The 21,720-nt window shown below is 41.7% G+C and overlaps 1 gene segment (V, D, J or C); it reads right to left on the bottom strand.

Annotated features, from left to right (window-relative positions):
• Positions 1-765: 765 nt before the first annotated feature.
• Positions 766-17,668, bottom strand: LOC142088620 (T cell receptor beta constant 2-like). The segment is given in 6 exon segments: positions 766-1,113; positions 3,248-3,354; positions 4,447-4,464; positions 4,827-5,162; positions 10,110-10,474; positions 17,572-17,668. Coding segments are annotated over 5 exon segments (501 nt in total).
• Positions 17,669-21,720: the final 4,052 nt, after the last annotated feature.

The raw sequence follows: 21,720 nt of genomic DNA, 5'->3' as shown, positions 1-21,720 counted from the left end.
AAGAAGGACATTGAGGTGCTGGAGCGTGTCCAGAGAAGGGCAACAAAACTGGTGAAGGGCCTGGAGCACAAGTCTTATGAGGAGCGGCTGAGGGAACTGGGGTTGTTTAGCCTGGAGAAGAGGAGGCTGAGGGGAGACCTCATTGCGCTCTACAACTACCTGAAAGGAGGTTGTAGCGGGGTGGGTGTCGGTCTCTTCTCCCAAGTAACCAGCAATAGGACGAGAGGAAATGGCCTCAAGTTGCACCAAGGGAGGTTTAGACTGGACATTAGGAGAAATTTCTTTACTGTAAGAGTGGTCAGGCCTTGGAACAGGCTGCCCAGGGAAGTGGTTGAGTCACCATCCCTAGAAGTATTTAAAAGATGTGTAGATGTGGCGCTTAGGGACATGGTGTAGTGGGTATGGTGGTGTTGGGTTGATGGTTGGACTTGATGGTCTTGGAGGTCTTTTACAACCTTAATGATTCTATGATTCTATGATTCTATGCAGTCTGCTTGCTAGCTGGCCCTGGATGCTCACGCTTCCAGTCGCTGGTACTGCAGTGTGCAAGCCTCTGAAGCCTGCAGCCCCACTCCAGTTGTTGGTACACAGTGTAAGTACTGGATGAGCCTTCTGCTGTTCTCATAACAGATGAGCTATTCCTGTAAGGATTATCAGTGAATGTTCTTTAATGCGAGTTCCTTATGATAATACACATCACTGGAAGTTGTGTTGTAGGACATTATTGCTACAAAAAAACAAATTAAAAAAAACAACAACTCATGCTTCTTGAATGGAAAAGAAGCTAAAACTTTATTCCTAATTGAAGGAGCTGGGTCCTCAGCCTCTGAGCATTAAGAAGGTGTTAGTTTTAAAGATATGATACTATACGATATGATATGATACAATACGATATGATATGATACAGTATGATGTGGAAGTACAGGGAAAAACCCAGCAGTGATTACAACAAAGTGGGAAGAACAGGAGGGGGGACAGAGAACCACCAAGAAATAATATTCAGAAGTTCTTAGACAGAAGCATAGATCCTTTGCTATGGAAAGGTAATTTGCTGTGTTTCTGCTGACGTGATGAAGAGGATTCTTCATTTATTCTCTATAATTTGCCACCAGCCTAATTGAAAACAAAACAGAATAAACAAATTAAAAAAAAAAACAACCCAAGAAAAAGGAACAAATACAATAATCTAGGAAATAGTAGACCATATTTATCAATGTCCCAACTGTTGTGTTTTCTGAGAGCATTAACAGAAATGACCATGCTTTCTCCCCTTTTTGTACCAAGGAAGTGTCTTAACCGATACAAATTATTTACTTACGTACTGAACTAATGTCTTTACCCACAACTTTGTGTGTTAGATGACTAATCTGGTGGCCTTCTATAATGGAGTGACTGCATCAGTGGACAAGGGAAGAGCTACAGACGTCATCTACCTGGACTTCTGTAAGGCCTTTGATATGGTCACCCACAACATTCTTGCCACTAAATTGGAGAGATATGGGTTTAACGGATGGACTGTTACATGGGTAAGGAATTGGCTGGATGACTGTGCCCAAAGAGTTACAGTCAATGGCTCAATGTCCGAGTGGAAACCAGTAATGAGTGGTGTTCCTCAAGAGTCCGTACTGGGACTGATAACATTTAATACCTTCATTGATAGTGGGATTGAGTGCACCCTCATCAAGTTTGCAGGTGACACCAAGCTGAGTGGTGCAGCTGATATGCTTGAGAGAAGGGATGCCATTCAGAGGGACCTGGACAGACTTGAGGAGTGGGCCCATATGAACATCATAAAGTTCAAGGCACCTGGGTTGGGGCAATCACCAGGATCAGTAGAGACTGGGGAATGAATGACTTGAGAGCAGCCCTGTGGAGAAGGACTTGGGGATACTGGTGGATGAAAAATTGCAAGTTAGCCAGCCATGTACACTTGCAGCCCAGACAGCCCATTATATCCTGGGCTGCATCAAGAGAAGTGTGGCCAGCAGGTCGAGAGAGGTGATTCTGCCCCTCTATTCTGCTTTGGTGAGATCCCACCTGGAGTACTGCATCCAGCTCTGGGGTGCCCAGGACAAGAAAGTCATGGACCTGTTATAGCGGAGCCAAAGGAAGGCCACAAAAGTGGTCAGAGGGATGGAACACCTTTCCTATGAAGAAAGACTGAGAGAGCCTTTGTTTGTTCAGTCTGGAGAAGAGAAGCCTCTGGGGAGACCATCTTGTGGCCTTTCAATATACAAAGGGGCTCATAAGAAAGATAGAGAGAAATTTTTTATGAGGGCCTGTAGTGACAGGACTAGGGGCAATTGGTTTTTAAATTGATACAGGGTAGTTTTAGGAAGCTACCTAAAGAAGCTAGAAATTTTTTACGATGAGGGTGGTGAGATACTGGAGAAGATTGCCCAGAGAAGTTGTGGATGCCCCATCCCTGGAAGTGTTCGAAGTCAGGTTGGACAGGGCTTTGAGCAACCTGATCTACTGAAACATGTCCCTGCTCATGGCAGTGGGGCTGGACTAGATGATCTTTAAAGGTTCCTTCCGACCCAAACCATTCTGTGATTCTATGATTGTGATCCAGTAAAGTACAATCCTATTCCCTCTATTATCCTTGAAAACGGACACAAAAACATAATTGGGATTTTGTTCATACTCGCCCTCAACTCTACCAGGTCACTTTTCAAATATACCTCCCAGTCCTGCTTTTAAAGGAACAAGTGCCGAGATTTACACTACCCTCACTGGGAATATCTTTCAGCCGTATGAGAAACTTACTGATAAAAAGTATTTCCTGGTAGTTAGTTAAACTTATCCCATTTGTTCAGATTTATCCCATTGTTCTTTGTAAATCTTTGTAAATCTTTGTTCAGATATATGCCAGCTATCTCCACAAAAACCCTGCTTATTACTTTTACTGCAGGCATTAGTCCCTTTTCAAAGATTACAAAAAAGTATGATATATCTGATATTTCCCTTCTTTACTTTCTGGAGAAGTTGTCCTTAATTCTCATCTTTTTCCATGTGTTTAAAGAGTATTTTGAGAAGGAATTGCTCTGCTAGATAGTATTTATTTTATTTGAGTTCTGGAAAAACAATAATGGAAATTTCATCACTTGTGATTTTCCAAACTGGCCTGCACAAAGCCCAGCAGAGCATGTGCAGAACAACCCCATAGCTGAGAATAGATTTAGTCTGTATCCACTGATCCTTGTACTAGTGAGTAAGCTCAGCCTTCAAGTGGCCCCAAGCCTACCTTGGCTGTCCGCACCAGACTGCTCACGAAAACTGCATAGAGGAAAGCTTTGCCACAGAGAATGAGGTAAGTGAGCTTCAGAGAATTTCCATACCACAAGTAGGACTCTGCAAATCAAACATCATTTGTGTATTGAATTATCATCATCACAAGAGACTAAATCTAATGTAGCTTTAATCAAATAAGAACCCTTGAAACCTTTAGCTAAGCGACACAAAGGAACTAAAGCCAAATGAATGGCTCTGTTGACAGAAGATAGCAGGGGATGGGAAAGAACACTGTGATTCAAAGAACCAGAAGTAAAAGCGAGTCTAGGAAGGACAGAGATTGGCTTTATGCTAAGAAAGTATGTCCTGATTGGAAATGGAACAACCATTGTGTTGCCACACCTACTGAAAAACTACTCTGTTCGTGTGAATCCCCTTTTAGGAACTCAAATTAAGCTAAATCACAAGATACTAATTTTTTTCACTCATTATTGTCAGTGGCCTTGTGAGTGCTGCTGATATATCAGGGAAATTTTACATAGTCCAGAATAACATGGTATCTAGAATTTTTATTCTTACAGATTTTTTGTTCTTAAGGAATTGCAGTTATATTGAGACACCAGCCAGATCTTGCTTCAGCCTTAAGATTCCTGAAGCATTAAAGTTGATGAAAAACAAGGGTGTGTAAATATATATATAAAGAAAAGAAATATAATTTTTAATATGGGTATCCTTGCAGTTTGGAGGGGAATGTGACTTGTAATGAGAAGTATTCTGAATTTGATATTAAGAAATATTCGGAATTCTGGATTCTGAATCTTGATGTCATAATCACTTGACTAAGTATAAATTTTTTCTTTCATGGCTGAGCAAGCAGCTTCCGAACAGAAGGCAGTGTTAAGGGCTGAAGGAGATGATAAAAAGAGCAAATTACACTCTATAGGAAGGTTCCACAATTTCTTCTGTTATTTCAAAAGGGAATCATAAAGAAGAGCTAAAAAAAAAAAAAAACGAAGCACAGCTACATACAGCATGCACATACAACCCTCCCAAAGTATTTTTTTCTTTTTTTTTAATCTAACATACAAACCACTTAGATGAGGAAGTACAAGTTATTCTTGTAGTAGAAATCTCACACAGCTTGTACTTAGCATCAGTAAAACTGGAATTAAAATACATACAAGATATTTGCCTGTGAGAAGACACACATACCTTCCGTGAGTGCACAACCTGAAAGACAAAAATGAACTGAAAGTCATGTTTCTCTTCAATACAAACAGAACACAAATTTTAGAAGTTTCAGTTTACAATATACTGCCTGATTCATTTTACTATACTATATATTTTACTATACTACAGAGATTTCTCAGTGAAAATCTGAAGAAACCTTTGAAAAACTATGGATGTATAACGATAATGTAGATACAGAGGCCCAGGAATATGAAAAGACATATGCAAATACCTACGTATCTACGTATATATTTGTGCCATAACAACACCCTATATAGAAGTTGTATATATTTGTTTTTCACATCATAACCCACACCCTTTTTCTAGTTTGTACAGCATGGTGATACACATTTTTTACTCACCAACATCACCGTAGATTAATTTGTGTATTGATTCCAGTGTGTCATTCTTAAAAAAATTGGCAACACACTCAAAACGGTTTAAAGGGTTGAACCACTCCTGGGCTGAGATCCTCAGTCGGCTGGTCAATGAATAGGTACTCCCATTCCGTGTGGAAAACTCATCTGTTCCCACCCCTTCTGTCCTCTTAGCACCATTCACCTTCCAGACCAGATTCAGGTGGTCAGGGTAGAAACCAGAGGCCAGGCATACCAGTGTGGCCTTGCTCTTCTGTTGGATCTCTTGCTTTGATGGAAAAAAGATGGCCACTGCTGGAGGTATGATTTCATCGTTCTTCCCTGAAATGGAAAGAAGTATGGCCCAGAGCCTCCATTACTGTCTTCAAACAGAAACCCCTTAAAATTGTACTGTATTTGTGCTGTGTGACTCTGGCCTTTTAACAACTGTCTATTTGACAATTAGTATCTATTAGATAGGTAGACACCAGGAAACTGAAAGCATTTGTCTTCACTCATTACACGGAAACATAAAAGGTCTGGGTGCAGAAATGCATGAGTGTTTTAATTTCTAGCATTGTCTCTGTCAGAAGAATAGGAAAGCTGAAAAGAAGCTGAGCGAACAGGTAGGCAGAAAAGTGCCCAGTAGTGCTATAAGGCCTGTATTTGTAATATTGTACTAATAGATAAGAGTCTGTGTTATAAAGCACAAGTATCTTCAATTGACTGCGTTACATTCCTGGAGATGTAGTAAGACATAATGGTTATTGCAGTGTTCAGAATGATACTGCCATGTGATACCCTACTTGCACACCCCTTATCCCCCCATCTAAGAGTGACTTGAAAGGAAGGAGCTAATCTTTCTCACTGAAGGGAAGAACACTTTAGGTAGGTAACTTGCATCTGCCTGGGACAAGTTTTGCTTTAGGTCTTGCTATTCTTTTTCAAGACTATGAAATATCTCTTTATGTTATTTATTATTTAGGTTATCCTAGGTATGAGAAGCCTTCATCCTAAACTACACATCTTCCCAAAATGATGCAAGCTTCTATACACTCACAAACCAAAATATGTCCCCTGTCCTAGTTTAATACCTACATATAAGACTAAAGACAACAGACTTCTACAGTCAAAAGGAAGTACAAGGCAACAATGAGATGTTACTTAAAAGCTAGGCAGTGACCCTAAAAGCCACCATTTTTTTTCCATATACTTTATTAGAGTGTCTTTTTTACTCATCTAGTATGATAAACCCACCGGCTCTGCAGAGTGCACCTGGAAACAGAAATGCAGAGAGAACTATGAAGCCAAAGAGAAAACTTTTACTTTTTTTCGGTGTGAAGGCACTATAAATTGTAGATTTTCTTCCTGATCACTCCCTCCTTTCTAGAATGAAGAGAATTAGCAGAATTAGCAGAAACTTATATCTTGCATAGATCTTGACCCCTAAGCCTTAGTGTTTGCTTTCAACTGTTAGCCTTAATCATGATTGTCAGTTGCTTGCTCTACAAAGATCCCTGGGGTGCTTCTGTGAAAATGTGTGAGCTTGTACAGACTTCAGAAGAGGTAACTAGACAGTAATGGACATAACTCCCTAGAAGGTTTGGAACTGCTCTGCTTTCCTTCCAGTGGACATGAGGAGAGGTTGATCACTTTTACTGGTCCTTTCTAGTACTTGGCTTTATGAATTTTTTTCCTATCCTAAAAGTATCTCTGACATAAGTTCATTGTCTCATAGCCTAAATGGCTAGTGAGTGAAGATGTGGAAACAGATAGGGAGGACCCAAAAGAAAAATAAGAGCAATTTAACAGACGGAAACAAAAAAAGACAAAGAAGGTGGCCGGTGGAAAAGGCAGACAGAAAGAATGATAAAACTACTGGAAAGACAAAGACAGCTAGAGAATGAGCATGCTTGAAATGAAAAAAAGGAGACTGGTACAAGCAAGAGCAGAGACAATCAGAAAAAAGTGTTATCAACAGCCCATTCTGTTCTGATCTTCCACAGTATTCATGGCAGACACTGGCACAATGCTTAATCACTTCCATGCATAAACTCATGCATTCCCTGTCACACATTTTTAACCCACCTACGAGAAAAAGTTCTTCCATTCCCATCACGGCAAGGTCAGTTTCATGATTTCTTGTTATCCACTCCTACTCTTGTTTTAAAATCATCTATGTATATGCTACATACCATTAACTCAATGGAAATTTTCAAGTGTCCTCCACACTGAGCACTTGGGTTAATCACAGCTACTTACTTATAACTGTGAGCACAGCGACAACTCCAAAGGTAAGTAGCACAGTTAAAAAACACAGCTGTACAAGATCAGACTGTAACCCGCAGTGTCATTATGCTCTTCTTGCCAGCCACTTAGTTCCTTAAAATGGTACTGTTTAAAGGAGCAGGCACCAATGTGTATTTCTATCAGATGTGGCAGTAGCAGATGGAAAAGGTTATTTTGCTGTGTGATTCCAAAATGCCTTGATATAGGTGATGCTAAGTCCTTTCCTGGGAGGGGAGAAGGCAGAGAAAGCAAATGGGGAAAAAGAGAAAGAATAGAGGGGAAAAGTGCGCTGAGAGAAAAAGAATATAGACCTTTTCAGGAATTAGAAGTCATGAAAAGGACTGTTAGAGGAAGCCAGTGTCCCAAAGCAACTTTAGGCAGCCTGCCCACCATCTATGGAGAGGGGGAGAAAAGTACCAGCAAGACTACTCTGTCCCTGCCTGATTCAGCAGATACAAGAATCCAAACTCTACCTCTGCAATGTTCATTTTGATTGTTACATAGATGAACTGCAAAAACTTGCAAACTGAAGAAGGATATTTCATTCCTAACCTCTGTAATGTTTTCTTGGAGAATGAGAGAAAACAGAATTATTTCTTCCTTTTTCCCTACATGAAGTTCCTAGTAAGGGAAGATAGAGCCAATGGACACAAGGATCTCAAAATTCGTGCCTGCAAATCCTACACTTCCATATTAGCACATCTCATTTTAATAAGCAACCAATAAAGCATTAATCCTGTCCTCATGGCTGTATGAAAAATTATCATTATTCTGCTGATAATTAAGAATGCTCTTGTCCCCTAAACCAGTATCACATATATCACGGAGATCTGACTTCTGTCTTACCTAGGACTGTGAGTTTTGTCCCACTGCCAAAGTACAGTCTTTCATTATTCACACTGTTTTGCAGCTGTAGGAAAACCTCTCCTCTACTCTCAGTGCTCTGAGCCAACCTGTGGACTAACCTTCCCTTCATGCAGTACCAGCAAAAGAAGAAACACGAAGTATATTAATTTATGGTCCCCTAAAAAAAAAGGAAGGTCTGTAAGGGAACACCACCACATCTGTGTTTCCAACGAGGTGAGATCAATCTCAGAAATACCTCTTCCAGACTCCTTTTGCTTCAGGCTTAGGTGAATCGGTTGTTGCAGCTTTCACCATTTCTTTAGAGGACATTTATCTATTTATCTAGGTGTACTGTTAGAAAATATTTCCCATACGCAGACAGAGTAATTTTCTGTGCTTATTTTCAACTGAACAGCCTCATTTCCTTATTTTACTCATTTCCTTTCAACATCATTAATATTCTTCTCTTGTAAAATAAATGTCTTTTTTTTTACTTACAAAATAACTTGTAATATATAACACAGGACTCTGGTCCACTATCCCCATTGTAGCAGTTCCTAAACATCCCTCCCTTTCTCCTGCCCTGGAAGGAAGTTTTTGCTTTTAATGCCTCTGTTCTCTTAGCTATGATTATTAAAGTTAGCTGCATAATTGACTATGGTCAATGAGAGATCAGTGTATCGATTTTCACCAGGTCAGGCACCTCAGATTCATACTGGATTTCAAAAAATGTGCTAATCGCTGAATTTTTCCTATAGAGATTGAATTTTATCACTTGTAATCATTTTACTCTGCAGCAGAATGGTGTGATACACCGTTCTTCTGACTCCAAGAGCAATACAACGAGAAGAAGAGATTACCATTATTTATCAGAGTCTTAGAATCAGCATGATTTTCCCCTGGGTTTGGAGAGAGTTCAAATCCAGAAGTGTGACCCAGAGAGAAACATTCCCTGAGAGCTACTTTTATTTAAATGAACCACATATTCAGTTCCTGTGGTTTTCAGTGGCCTTTTAGCATCTATTCTGAAATAGTGAGACCGTTGTCCTAAATGATCTTTTTATCACCATCCTGACAAGCCTATTTTGTGGAAAGAAACTTGCTGTGCTGTGGAGAGTTGTTTTCTATAACAACAAGGAATTAAACAGCTGCAGAGAGCTGTTAATATTGCTTATGATAAAGTTGAGTATTTATTTGTGGCTTCTAATTTGTCAATTAAAAATGCTAGTACATTTATTTGTCTTTCCCAGTTATCTGAGATAACACATGCTTTAGTTTACCCTGAAAAGATCCAAAGTAATTTAAGTTTGTAGAGTCTTGATTTTGTTTTCTAGACCTGTCCAAAGTATAACTGTAACTCAGTTCTTTCCAGACAGATAGCCTTTCATTGACTTGTCCTTAATCACCTGTAGCCCCAGGAGAACTAGCATTAGGGAGAATAGTTATACTTTTGGGGAATAGTGTTTTTTGCAGATGTCGATTTATTAAAACAATATATTTATGACATGCACATATTTTTTAACCCATTCCTTATCCTAATGCTTTCTATGGACAGCTTTTTATTCACTGAAAATGCATTAATTCAGTTCTCCAAAGTGAAATGTGTGTCCCTACTTAGAGTACTAAACTTAGGCTATTCTCCAAAGTAGACTGGATTACTAGCACATCAGGAAAACACCAATTCAATAATGAAAGGGAGAATAAGGTTGAAGTGAAGTTCTCTAAAGAGAAGACCTGAAATTAGAAATGATTTAAAAGAGAAAACAAAAATTTCTTACCCATTACTGTAAGTTTTGTGCCATCGCCGAAAATCATGTTATTGATGGTCACGGTGACAAAGTGTTGTGTCATAAGCTAAGAAAAGGGATGCACTGCAGTTTTACTTTAGTAAGCAGAAGCTTAAGCAATGTTTACTGTACCTGGAATCCCAAAGATCCCTCAATCTCTGTCTGAAGTGCTGTGGCAGAAAACCAGCTTGAAATCTCATTGTATAATTTGTAGCATTTATAACAGCATTTCCCAGGGTTTTTTGATACTTATTTTTATTGTCTACATTTCACAAGTTGTTTTACAGCCTTTCTCTAATCTCCATGTTATCTCATTGATATTACCTGCTATTCTTGTTTTGCAGATGTAGAAACCATGCAGACGTACCCGAAGTGGTAGAGGCTGTCATTGTCTACAAATATAATTCCTGTACAACTACAGCTTCCTTAATGTCGGTCTTGTACTCTAAGCATTGTGAAGCCTTCCTTCCTGTAACTTGTGGAGTTAATAATCAAATAATACTTGCTTTGTTGTTGTCATAGTCACATGCCTTTCATATAGGTGGTTTGCCTTTGTGGCACTGAACTAAAACAAATCCATTTGTTTTCCCTTCAATGGCAGGCCAGCCATCTTGAATAGTCTTTCAGGATCCCATTCAATTTTCTGATAGGTTAAAAGTAATCCACACAAGGAGAGTCCAGAAGAATCAGTTGGCTGGTCTCAGGCAAACCCTTGATATCCATTAGGAAGAACTGCAGTGAGACAGTGTGGAGAAGGGTTAGAGAAAACCTTTGTGCTCACAGGCATGAGTCAGTCAGTGGACACTGGAGGCTTATTTAAGAGAGAAAACCCCAACACATTTTATGTAGTGCCTCTGAGAGCCACATGCTTCATGTCAGAATTCTTTTTGTTACACATTTATCACGTTAAAAAAGAACAAAACACTATCGCATCAGAAAAAAAATATTCTTTTCTTCACATACTCTGATAGGTTTTAGGTGCATCTGCAGTCAATCTGGTTTGCTGAAAATTATTTCAATGTCTCAAAATCTCCTGGCTTGTTTTCCAGAAAGGGCAGGCTCAGTTCTCAGATGATGAAAGCAAATCCTAGCATACTAGGTGTGTCAAGAAAAACCAAGACAGAACATGCTCGCTATGCTGCAGAATTCTCTGTAGCTGTCTTAACACACTCTCCCACAAGGCCTATGCACATACGGGTTTTTGTAAAGGCCTCGTGGGGAATGTATCATTGTGGATCACCTGTCCCCACAATGATACAACCTTGTACAAAAACAATCCCACCTATGGCTCTGCCCTCCCATTTTTGTCACCCATTCACCATGGAAGATTACCATGGGAACCACAGGCCACATCCTTCCTCTGCCATTGCTGTTTCTGTGTGGTGGTCTGATTACCTCTTAGTGTATCCATTATCCCTGAATTTATAATCCTGACATTTTTTTCCTATAGACAAAAAAGTAATATTTTTTTTCTTTTATTAGCTGGTTTTAAATGCACTTATTTTTCGATTGGTAACTTCATGGCAGTGTTCATGCTGCTTGTCTTTCACTCTTTTTTTCTTCTGCCCCAGGATGATAAACAGACCTCAAGCCCGCAGTAACTGGTTTGCACTGAGAGCGATTTGCTTGCTACAGACTGGTGTTTCTGTTTGTAGCCTGGCCTGATTGTAAATATCCTCTTTCGTCTGTGCTGCACTTGTCACGGTTGCTCTGAAAGGGAGGGAAGTAAGATGCTGATCTCTTAAGTTTGTATTCCTCTGACTGCCCTGTTACAAGAAGCAGAAGTACAATCTTCTTCCAGGTGCCTGTGACCCTGACTATGAAAAGGCTTCAGCTACAAATAAGAGCATGCCTTCATTTTGGAGACTGTCTGAAGGGGGTGAGGACTGGCAGTGACAGGTAACAGGATACTTTTATCTCCCTCCCTTACACATAACTAAATGGAGACACAAACCAGTATTTTTCTTTCCCCCATAGGTTTGTCCAGGTATGATGTCACTCCCAAGAGGGAAAGATCTGTGCCAGTGAGACTGTGTGTACCAGCACATACTGAGGCAGTACAGGGAAAGACAGGCATGTGAACAAACCATTTTAGGTTTGGGGCATACGCAGCCCATACTGGCCTAGTCTTCTCACATAAAAGGTCAACACATAGTCAGCAACATGACCAAGTACCTGCAATAAACATGTTGTTCATATTGCTCTTTTTAATGGTTTCACTTCAGTCTGTCTTGATATAAAAAATAGACTCTATGTACAGGACACAATACTTTGAAACACGGTAATTCTACTAGGAAAATCACAAATTATTTTCTCTTCTTTTCAGATATCACAGAAGAACTCATCGTTTCTTACACAGCCTGTTCAGATGGGAACAGCTGTTAGTGTCCCAGAGAAGGGAATGAGAAACACAGACGATGCTGAAATATTTAGGACCAAGACATAGGACTACAGAAGGCAAGATATTGGACAGGTGATCTCAGGGGCCCCTACAGTATCCTCTCTTCTACAACAGCAAAACTGTGTGTTTAAGTCACTAATTATGGGAATTACTGCAGACATTTGTCTCTGTTTAGATTGAAAACTTTTTAAAAATACATTTAGTATTTTATTTGTCTGGCTCTGCCTAAATAATAACACTAATAGTGGGCTATTATTTGCCCACCTTGGTCTTAGTCTCCCTCTGATCTCAGCACTGTTATTCAGGGTCTAAAACCATTCTACTAAAATTCATTTAAGATTATTCTGTCTCTTTCTCCAGTCTACAGCTCCATTAGTGTCCTTACTGTCACTAACAGACTGTCTCCCATATGGTGTCTTTCGTTTAAAAACAAGCAAATCACCTCTGTGTTAATTTTGAAGGAGTGTGTCTATGTGGTATTAACATTTCCTCAGGGCATGTTCATAAGGCAATTTCCAAGACATGCCAGCAGAGACCAGTCTTGTCCCACTTTAATGTTCATCTGTAACCTGTCAAAAGGAAAGGCCTTGTAAGCCATGAATTCAAATGAGTGAGAGGGAGATACAAGAGGAAAGATAGTGCCTTGATTTTTATTTCCATGTCTCTTATAGGAGACTTCATGGGCCAAGCTTGAAAATTCGCAAGCAAGAGACATTTAGGGACATATTTTCTAACAAGGTATCATTTTAGTGGGGGAATTTCACAGGAGAGTAATGATTGTATCACTTACATCAGTCCTGGATTCTTCTTTAGAGTTTACAGAAGAAGCAGCTATGAAGAAGAATCTACAAAGAAGCAGGCAGAACTACAGAGATGCCCGGAGCTTTACAGATTTGTTTTAGGGACACTAGGAAGTCCTTTTCATAAACATTCAGTCTTCTGACCATGAACCCCTAAAATTAAGCAACAGCCCCTTTTCAGGTCATATCTGTGTACTAAGAGGGAGGGAGAGGATGTGTAAAATCACATCCTGTGGTGGGTTTATCTTGGCTGGCTGCCAGGTGCCCTCCAAGCCCCTCTATCACTCCACCTCCTCAGTGGGGGAGGGAGGGTGGGGGGAGAGAAAATAAGATGAAAAACAACTCGTGGGTTGAGATAAAGGCAGTTTAATAAAGAAAAAGCAAAGGCCGCGTGCAGAAGCAAAGGAAAACAAAAAGATTTTTTCTCTGCTTCACATCAGCAGGCGATATTCAGCCACTTGCTGGGAAGTAGCACCTCAGTACACGTAGCGGTGCTCTGGAAGATAAATGCCTTAATAATGAATGTCCCCTCTCCTCTTCCTCTCTCCTAGCTTTTTATTGCTGAGCACGACATCATATGGTATGGAATATCCCTTTGGTCAGATTGGGTCAGCTGTTCTGGCTATGTTCCCTCCCAACCTCTTGCCCACTCCCAGCCTTTGGAGCAGGGGCAGGGCGGGGGCGGGGGGGGCAGTGGTTGGAGAGACAGCCTTGATGCTATGCGAGCACTGCTCAAAAGTAGCCAAAACACTGGTATCTTATCAACATCTTTCTAGCTACAAATACAAAGTACAGCACTATGAGGGCTGCTATTGGGAAAGTTAACTCCATCCCAGCCAGACCCAATACCCATCCCTATGTCGATAGTGATGCTATACCATCCTATGTACGTATATTTCCTTCCCTTTGTTTCCCTTCTCTTCCAGCCTGTGTCTACTCAAGCTTCTTGTAGAGGCCATTTGATTTGGCCCAAGCTGTTCCACTAAAGAACAATATTGCTTCCCAAATATTCATCTTCTGCATCCAATGTCTGTATTGGACGATTAACACAAGGTTTTCTGTCCTGTTATTTCTGTTCTGAGTCAGTTCTCGTCTCACAGGAAGCTTGAGAAACAGCAGCTGTGGTGGGAAACATCTTCTGTTTAACATCTTCATTAATGATCTGGATGATGGGCCAGCAACTTTGCAGACAACACCAAACTGGGAGGAGTGGTTGGTACACCACAGGGTCATGCTGCCATCCAGAAGGACCTCAACAGGCTGGAGAAATGGGCCAACAATAACCTCATGAAGTTCAACAAGGGGAAGTGCAAAGTCCCGCACCTGGGCAGGAATAATCCCATGAACCAATACATGCTGGGGGCTACCCAGCTGGAAAGCAGTGTGGCAGAAAAGGACATGGGGCTCCTGGTGGACAGCGAGTTGAACATGAGCCAGCAATGTGCCTTTACTGCAAAGAAGACGAATGATATCCTGGGCTGCATTGAAGTATTGCCAGCAGGTTGAGAGAGGTGATCCTTCCTCTCTACTCAGCTCTGGTGAGGCCACACTTGGAGTCCTGTGTCCAGTTCTGGGCTCCCCAGTACAAGAGAGACATGGACATACTGGAGAGAGTCCACAAAGGGCCACAAAGATGATTAAGGGACTAGAGCACCACACATAGGAAGAGAGGCTGAGAGAGCTGGGACTGTTTAGCCTAGAGAGAGAAGGCTTAGGAGGGATCTGATTAACGTATATAAGTACCTGAAGGAAGGGTGCAAAGAGGATGGAGACAGGCTCTTTTCAGTGGTGCCCAGTGACAGGACCAGAGGCAATGGGCACAAACTGAAACGCAGGAGGTTCCTTCTGAACACAAGGAAACACTTTTTTACTGTGAGGGTGATTGAGCACTGGAATAGGTTGCCTAGGGAGGTTGTGGAGTCTCCATGCTTAGAGATATTCAAAAGCTCCTTAGACACAGTCTTGGGCCACTGGCTCTAGGTGGCCCTGCTTGAGCAGGGGGTTTGGGTGAGGTGACATTCAGAGGATCCTTCTAACCTCAACATTTTGTGATTCTCCGACTCTCCGATTCTACGAAACCCTCCCAGTAGTTGCAGGATGGCCACATCACATAGTATAGCATCATTATCTGCATAGAGATATGACTTTACATCCTCCTTCCACCATCCTATCTTCTAAGTAGCCAGGATAACCTCTAGACTGCAGGTAGCCTATTATTGACAAAGTGCTATTCATTACGAATATACAGCTATTTACATAGATGTGCCTGAGATGTCACTGCTGAGCATCTAAAACAAGTACCTTTGACTATGGTTTCTGTAGCTATAGTTCTCTTGCCACCTTCTACAGCAGAAGATGAAGGAGAATAAGTATGAGGACAGGGAGTGCGATAAGGACTAGAGTTTCATGAGAAACTTCTTAGAATAGCTGCTTTTTGTGCAGTGCCACTTCAAGCTGGCAAAGTAGTACTGCACAGGAGAAAATTGTACTTCAGAGCTGGAATAGGGAACTGTGACTGCAGAACTTCAAGATCGCAATGACCACTAGAGATCTCTGTGGTTTTCTACTACCACCTGGAATTTGCACAGCTCAATAGCCAGCTCATTAGTCTGCTGAATGTTGAAGTCTACTGATAAGTTTGTTTTCACAGTGGCCACGCCCCCCTGGCCAACTCCCCCAGTTTTTTTGTTCAGTATGATGTCATATGGTATGGAATATCTCTTTGGCCAGTTTGGATCAGCTGTGCTGGCTGTGTCCCCTCCCAGCTTCTTGTGTACCTCCAGCCTCCTCGCTGGCAGGGCAGTATAAGCTGAAAAGTCCTTGACTTATGTAAGCACTGCTCAGCAACATCAGTGTGTTATCAACATTATTCTCATCCTAAATCCAAAGCACAGCACTATACCAGCTACTAGGAAGAAAATTAACTCTATCCCAGCTGAAACCAGGACAGGATCTTTTACAGGACCTGCTCCCAGCTGATTCCCGCTCCTTGCTCTCAGCAGCTATTCTCATCACCTCCACTCCTTTTTTGGTGTAATCAAATAGTCTGTTTCACTTCAGCATACCCAGTTTTGCCACATCGGTGAGCAGCATAATACATTTGCTCCCTATGATAGTTATGTGGTTCATATGCTATGTCTTCCATATGAGCATATGAGACAAACAATTGGTCGGTGCTCGATAGTATGCAGAATGTCAAAGACATGACCTAAAAACAGAAGCCCAAAATACACAAGTGGCCATACTTTCTTAAAGATACCTTTTACTCTTTTATGTGCTGTTTCCCTTCCTTTGAAGAAAAGGTAAGTCTTAGGTTATATGATAAAAATCAGGAGCACAGACAGGCAATGGTAGGTGGGGGAATGCTAATAATACCCTGCCTTCACTTTTCTCAGGCCTATTACAGAAGAGCAATTAGTTCATCAAAAGCTCATCTCTGCAAGCAATGAAGACAGAGGCAAAATAGGAGGCAATTTCTGCCTTCAGTTGTCCCTTACAAGGGGAGTACCAGGTGATGGCAGCTTTTTGTGGTTGCCTTTCCCTGCCCATGAGGTTTTTTTGCCATGAAGAGATGCCTTGGTTCAGCTCAGAACTGTATGCATTTCTGTGGCAAGGAAGAGAGGGATCCTGCAATTAAGTGGTGTGTGGAGCAGATAAATGAAAGTGCTGCAAGGCACACTGTTTCTTGTAAAGCTGCCAAGGGGCTGTCCCTTCCACAATGGAAGGTATGCCTGGTCCCCTGGGTATGTTTCCTCCCACCTGTACTGCTGCCATCCTCCTATGTCCATAATCAGAGGCTGCGCTCTCCTCCCACACCAACCAATCTCTCATTGGGCACCTCTGTCTTTGGGTGGATCATCAGTATGTGGAAGAATCCTCTTTCTGCTTTATACTCTTTTCTTGGTGCTATGGTGGGGTCCATGGGGAACTAGTGGCCCAGAACATGTCTGTGCACCAATCCTAAGAAGTATCTGCTGCCTTTCACTAACCACATCAGCAGTGCCTCAATTCTTATTGCTGATCTATGGGTTTGTATTTCTGAAGGCTTTTTGTCTTTGAAGCTAGATGCTGCTGCACTGCTTTGTCTGTGCCTCTTCCCTCCAAAAAGTCCTGGCTCTATTTCCTTGTTTTACTTCTGCTCTTCCTCTGTCCCTCTCCAATCTGTCTCACTCACATTTTTCAGAGACTCCATCTCTCACTCAGGCAAGGCGGGGATTTTATCTTAGTGCTCAACCCCCTTGCTGTACTGTGTGATCACTCGCAGCACAGAAATACATGGCTGCATCCTTGGATGTCACATTCTTGATAGTCATCACTGAGTGATTATTGTCTCTGTTTATCTCAAACTTGGCCTCACTGTAACCTTCCTCGTAAGAATTCTGCATCCATGTAGAAGTACTGGCTACTAACTTCAGACCATTTATTGGAGGCTGCTGGTACCAGAACATATAGGCAAGTGTGGTATAATTCTGGTAGCAGGAGATGTCCACAGTATCTCCAGCTCTCTTAAGCATTTCTTCTGGCCACTGTGTGATGAGGTTTCCAACCCCAGCACCTGCATGAGTGAGAGAGAAAAAAGAGAGAGGGAGGAGAAGAAGTACAAATGACGGCCAAAAAGTGTCCTTTACCTCACACCAGTCTTGCATGGTCTGGATGAGAGCTGTGCTGCAGATGGATCTGTTGTTTCTCACCAGGTAAAAGAGCAAGCAAAACAGTCAGCATGGCCCGTCAGCTGTCCCAGAACAGTGTGTTAGTGCTCAGTGAGTTAAGCGAGAAGAGGCTAGAGAGACTGATGCCCCTCCCCTTGTTCTGATTTTTCCATCAGGCTTGGGTAGAGAACAGATAGTCCAATCTGATCCTTTTCTCGCTAGTACTTTGAATGAAATATACATATTTAGTTTCAATTATCTTCTTCAGTAATCCTGATACTGCATCTTCCAAACAATAAGCAATATTACTGAGGTTTTTCTCTTTCTTCCCATCTTGTTGATATCCCCCCTCCCATATTTTCCTGGAGCTCTAGAGAAAGTCATATCTTCCCTTGACCTTTATATATTTGTAGAAAAGGCATGTTCTGTCTGTGACATTGTACTTTCTCTGGGCCTAATGCTGAGTCCCTAGGGTCATACCAGGATTCAGACCAGCATGAATCTCAAAAATTTTGGTAGTGAATTTGCCCTATCTCACTTTTTTTAATCCTGCTTTTTTAAGAAGTTAACAGAAATTACCTGAGAAGCTATAGCTTCATCCCGGACAGGAAAGAAAATATATTCTATATGATGTATAAAAGTTTTGTATGATCTCCAGTGTCATAGACACTTAGGATATGAGAAGTAAGGTTTTTGACCATGAATCCTGTTCAATCCCTGCCAGTCCTTGCCACTGCAGGTTTTGTCACAAGAAATTATTCCTTACCTGTGCTCCAGTGAGGTTGAGCCCTGTGCTGGATGTATTACAGTTTCAGTGACTTGTCAAGGAATTCTAGATAATACAGAAATTTTTTTAATTACCTTCTATATCTTTTACATTTTTCTTTGAATTTTTGTGCTGCTTTCAAAGTCCATACAGCAGTTAACAAATTAGTTTGATCAAATTTAATATGCCTTTATAGTCTTTTATGGTTTTTGACAAAGATTATGCTGACAAAGAAGATGCATATTTTTAGCATTTACTCCCTACAAACTATTATTCTTTTTTATCTTTCATGCAAGTCTTGTCTTGATTTTGCTTGTTCTCCATCTGAATTTATTGACATTTTGCCCTTTCACCTTACTGCTAGGATGGGACACCTTGAGATAGTGCCATGGGCCATGTTGAGACAGTTCCATGGTACACTGCTATTTTAATGAATGTCCTAAAATGACCCCTACATGTCTTGTGCATGGAGACACTACAGGATTTTTAGTTTAATTATTGTCTGTCTGCTGGACCTCTTAAAAACCTTTTCTTCCAATTGTAATCAGACCTCGAGTCCTGGAGAGAGAAACTATTTCAGAGACTTGATGGGAAATGAAACAGACTATGGAGACTATGGAAATTAATTCCAAGATTATGCTATGTAAGAACTCTGAGACATGGCAAAATCATTTCAGTGCAGCTGGGCTGCACATTCTTCTCTAGTCATTAGAGAATTTTTTACTCATTCCAGGATGAAGATTTTTATTCAGAGTAACTTTTCTGTCTCAGGAAACAGAAAGGATTGCACACTCTCTGAAAGAAGGAAGTATCTGGAAGATGTAACTCAGGACCTCTAGTGTGTCTCTCAGGAATTGCGTAAGTTGCTGCCTTCTGAAGAGTAGCTAGATTGACAGGCCTTTTGTTTTTCACTTCAAAACATCTAATTATTTCAGTCTATTTTCTTTTAAGATTAAAAAGGAACAAGGGAAAACAAAAAAGTACCAAGATAAAGGCAGGTATGGTTGAGTTTCCCAAATCAGACCCTGAACTATTGGATTTGGGGAAGAACAGATGAAGGAAAATAGTCTGGATATGCCTTGTGCCTGCTTAGCTCAGTGTATCCATGTCTGTCCTGGTTCCGGCTGGGACAAAGTTAACTTTCTTCCCAGTAGCTTGGGGAGTGTGCTGTGTTTCGGGTTTGGTATGAGAAAAGCGTTGATGGTCCATTGATGCTTTCGTTGCTGCTGGGTGGTGCTTGCACGGGCGACTTTTTGTTTCTCTTTTTGGCCTCCCATGCCCCGCCAAATGCAGGAGAAGCTGTGTGGGGGGGGAGCCTAGCTGGGGTGTTTGACCCAGCTGGCCAATGGGGTATTCTATAACATGTGACATCATGCTCAGTATAAAAACTAGGGGGGTGGGGGGGCTCGCCCTGTTCATGACATGTGTTCAGCGGTCAGTGAGCAGTTGCATTGTGCATTACCTGCTTTGTTTATTCTGTTATTGTTATTGTTCTCATTGTTATTATTACTGTTCTACTTAGTTTTATTTCAATTATTAAACTGTTTTTATCTCAACCCGGGAGCTTTCCTACTTGTGCCCTCCCGATTCTCTCCCCCATCCCACCAGAGCCAGCGGGGTGAGTGAGCGGCTGCGTGGTGTTTAGTTTCTGGCTGGGGTTAAACCACGACAGTCTTTTTTGGCACCCAACATGGGGCACGAAGGGTTGAGATAACAACAGATTAACTAGCGTGTATTAAGGAATTTATATATTAATTTATCTGATCTGGAATTTATATCTGTTAACAGTTGTTAACATCACAATATTGATTCATCTGTTCTCGATATTAATATATCTGATCTGCACCATGCTCTTGTACCTGTTAAAGGTTGGTGTTGGGTTTTGTAGTTTGCTGTGCTCTGCAGTGATTAATAATGTTCTGCCTGGGAGATTTGTTATTAAAACGCTGGCATTGGGGGTTATTTGGTATTTGGGATTCGTAATGAAGCCGTTTCTGTATTTCGGGTACCACTTCATGGAGACCATTAGCAATTATACCTCTTCCTCTAAGAGATTTTTTATGGAGGAAATAGAGAATGGCACCTTCACTACCTTCCTCTATGATGTCATCTCCTTCATTAAAATAACTTGTCAATACCTTGAACATCCCTGGGTAGTTAAGATACATCTATTGGTATTCCTTGGGAATATTGTTTTGGTTTTGTCCAAGGTTAATAAGCAATTTAAGAATGTCATCTAGAGATCTGCCCCAAGGGTAGTTATGAGTGGCAGGGTGAGTGGGATAGCATGGGCAAATGCCTAGGACAGTGAGTAGCCCCAGTGTTTTCGAACTTCACCCCTGAACAAGTGCAGAATCCTGGAAAATTAGTAGAATATTTGGAAGAAGTATGCTGTCACCCTGGCCATTCTAGGGAGGCACAAATCACTGCAGTGTGCTGGGGCCTGGCCCCTGCCTACTGAGCCGTGTTTAACACCACTCAGAACCCTCAAGGGGAAGAAAAGGTCTCTGCATCTGATGGCAAAACAACAGACCCTGTGGGTACCCCATCCCCCACGGCAGGCACAGCGGCCACTCTGCCCCCAGCGACAGAGAACCAACCCATGCCGGTATCAGTTGCCCCTATACAAAAAAGAAAATACACAAGAAAATCAGCTCTTTTAGTAAGGGATGAAAATGAACCAGGACCATCACGGAAACAGCAGGAGGAAGAGGCAGAAATGAGATGGTAACCACCCGATCCCTATCTTGAGTGAGCTGCGAGATATGCGAAAAGACTTCAGCCATTGTCCAGGTGAGCACATTGTCACCTGGCTGCTCCAATGCTGGGATAACGGAGCCAGTGGCCTGGAATTAGAGGGTGGGGAAGCCAAGCAGCTAGGATCCCTTTCTAGGGAAGGGGGCATTGACAAAGCGATTGGAAAAGGGGCACAAGTCCTCAGCCTTTGGAGGCGACTCCTGTCAGGTGTGAAGGAAAGGCATCCCTTCAAGGAAGACGTTATATGTTACCCGGGCAAGTGGACCACCATGGAGAGAGGAATCCAGTACCTGAGGGAATTGGCCGTGATGGAGGTGATTTATGATGACCTGAACAACGAGCAGTTACCCAAAGACCCAGATGAAGTCAAATGCACCCGACCCATGTGGCGGAAGTTTGTGCGGAGCGCACCAGTGTCGCATGCAAACTCATTGGCCATAATGACCTGGAAAGATGGAGAGAAACAAATGGTGGATGAATTGGCTGGCCAACTCTGGCAATACGAAGAAAGTCTCTCTTCCTCCCTACGGGTCTGCATCTCTGCTGTGGAGATACTGTCTCAGGAGGTCCAGCAACTCAAAGAGGATATGTCCTGCTCCCCACCT

Source organism: Calonectris borealis, chromosome 1 (assembly GCF_964195595.1).
Source record: "Calonectris borealis chromosome 1, bCalBor7.hap1.2, whole genome shotgun sequence".
In the NCBI taxonomy this organism is placed as follows: domain Eukaryota; kingdom Metazoa; phylum Chordata; class Aves; order Procellariiformes; family Procellariidae; genus Calonectris; species Calonectris borealis.
Note: the sequence above shows the minus strand (reverse complement) of the source record. Positions and strands in the feature narration are given on the sequence as shown.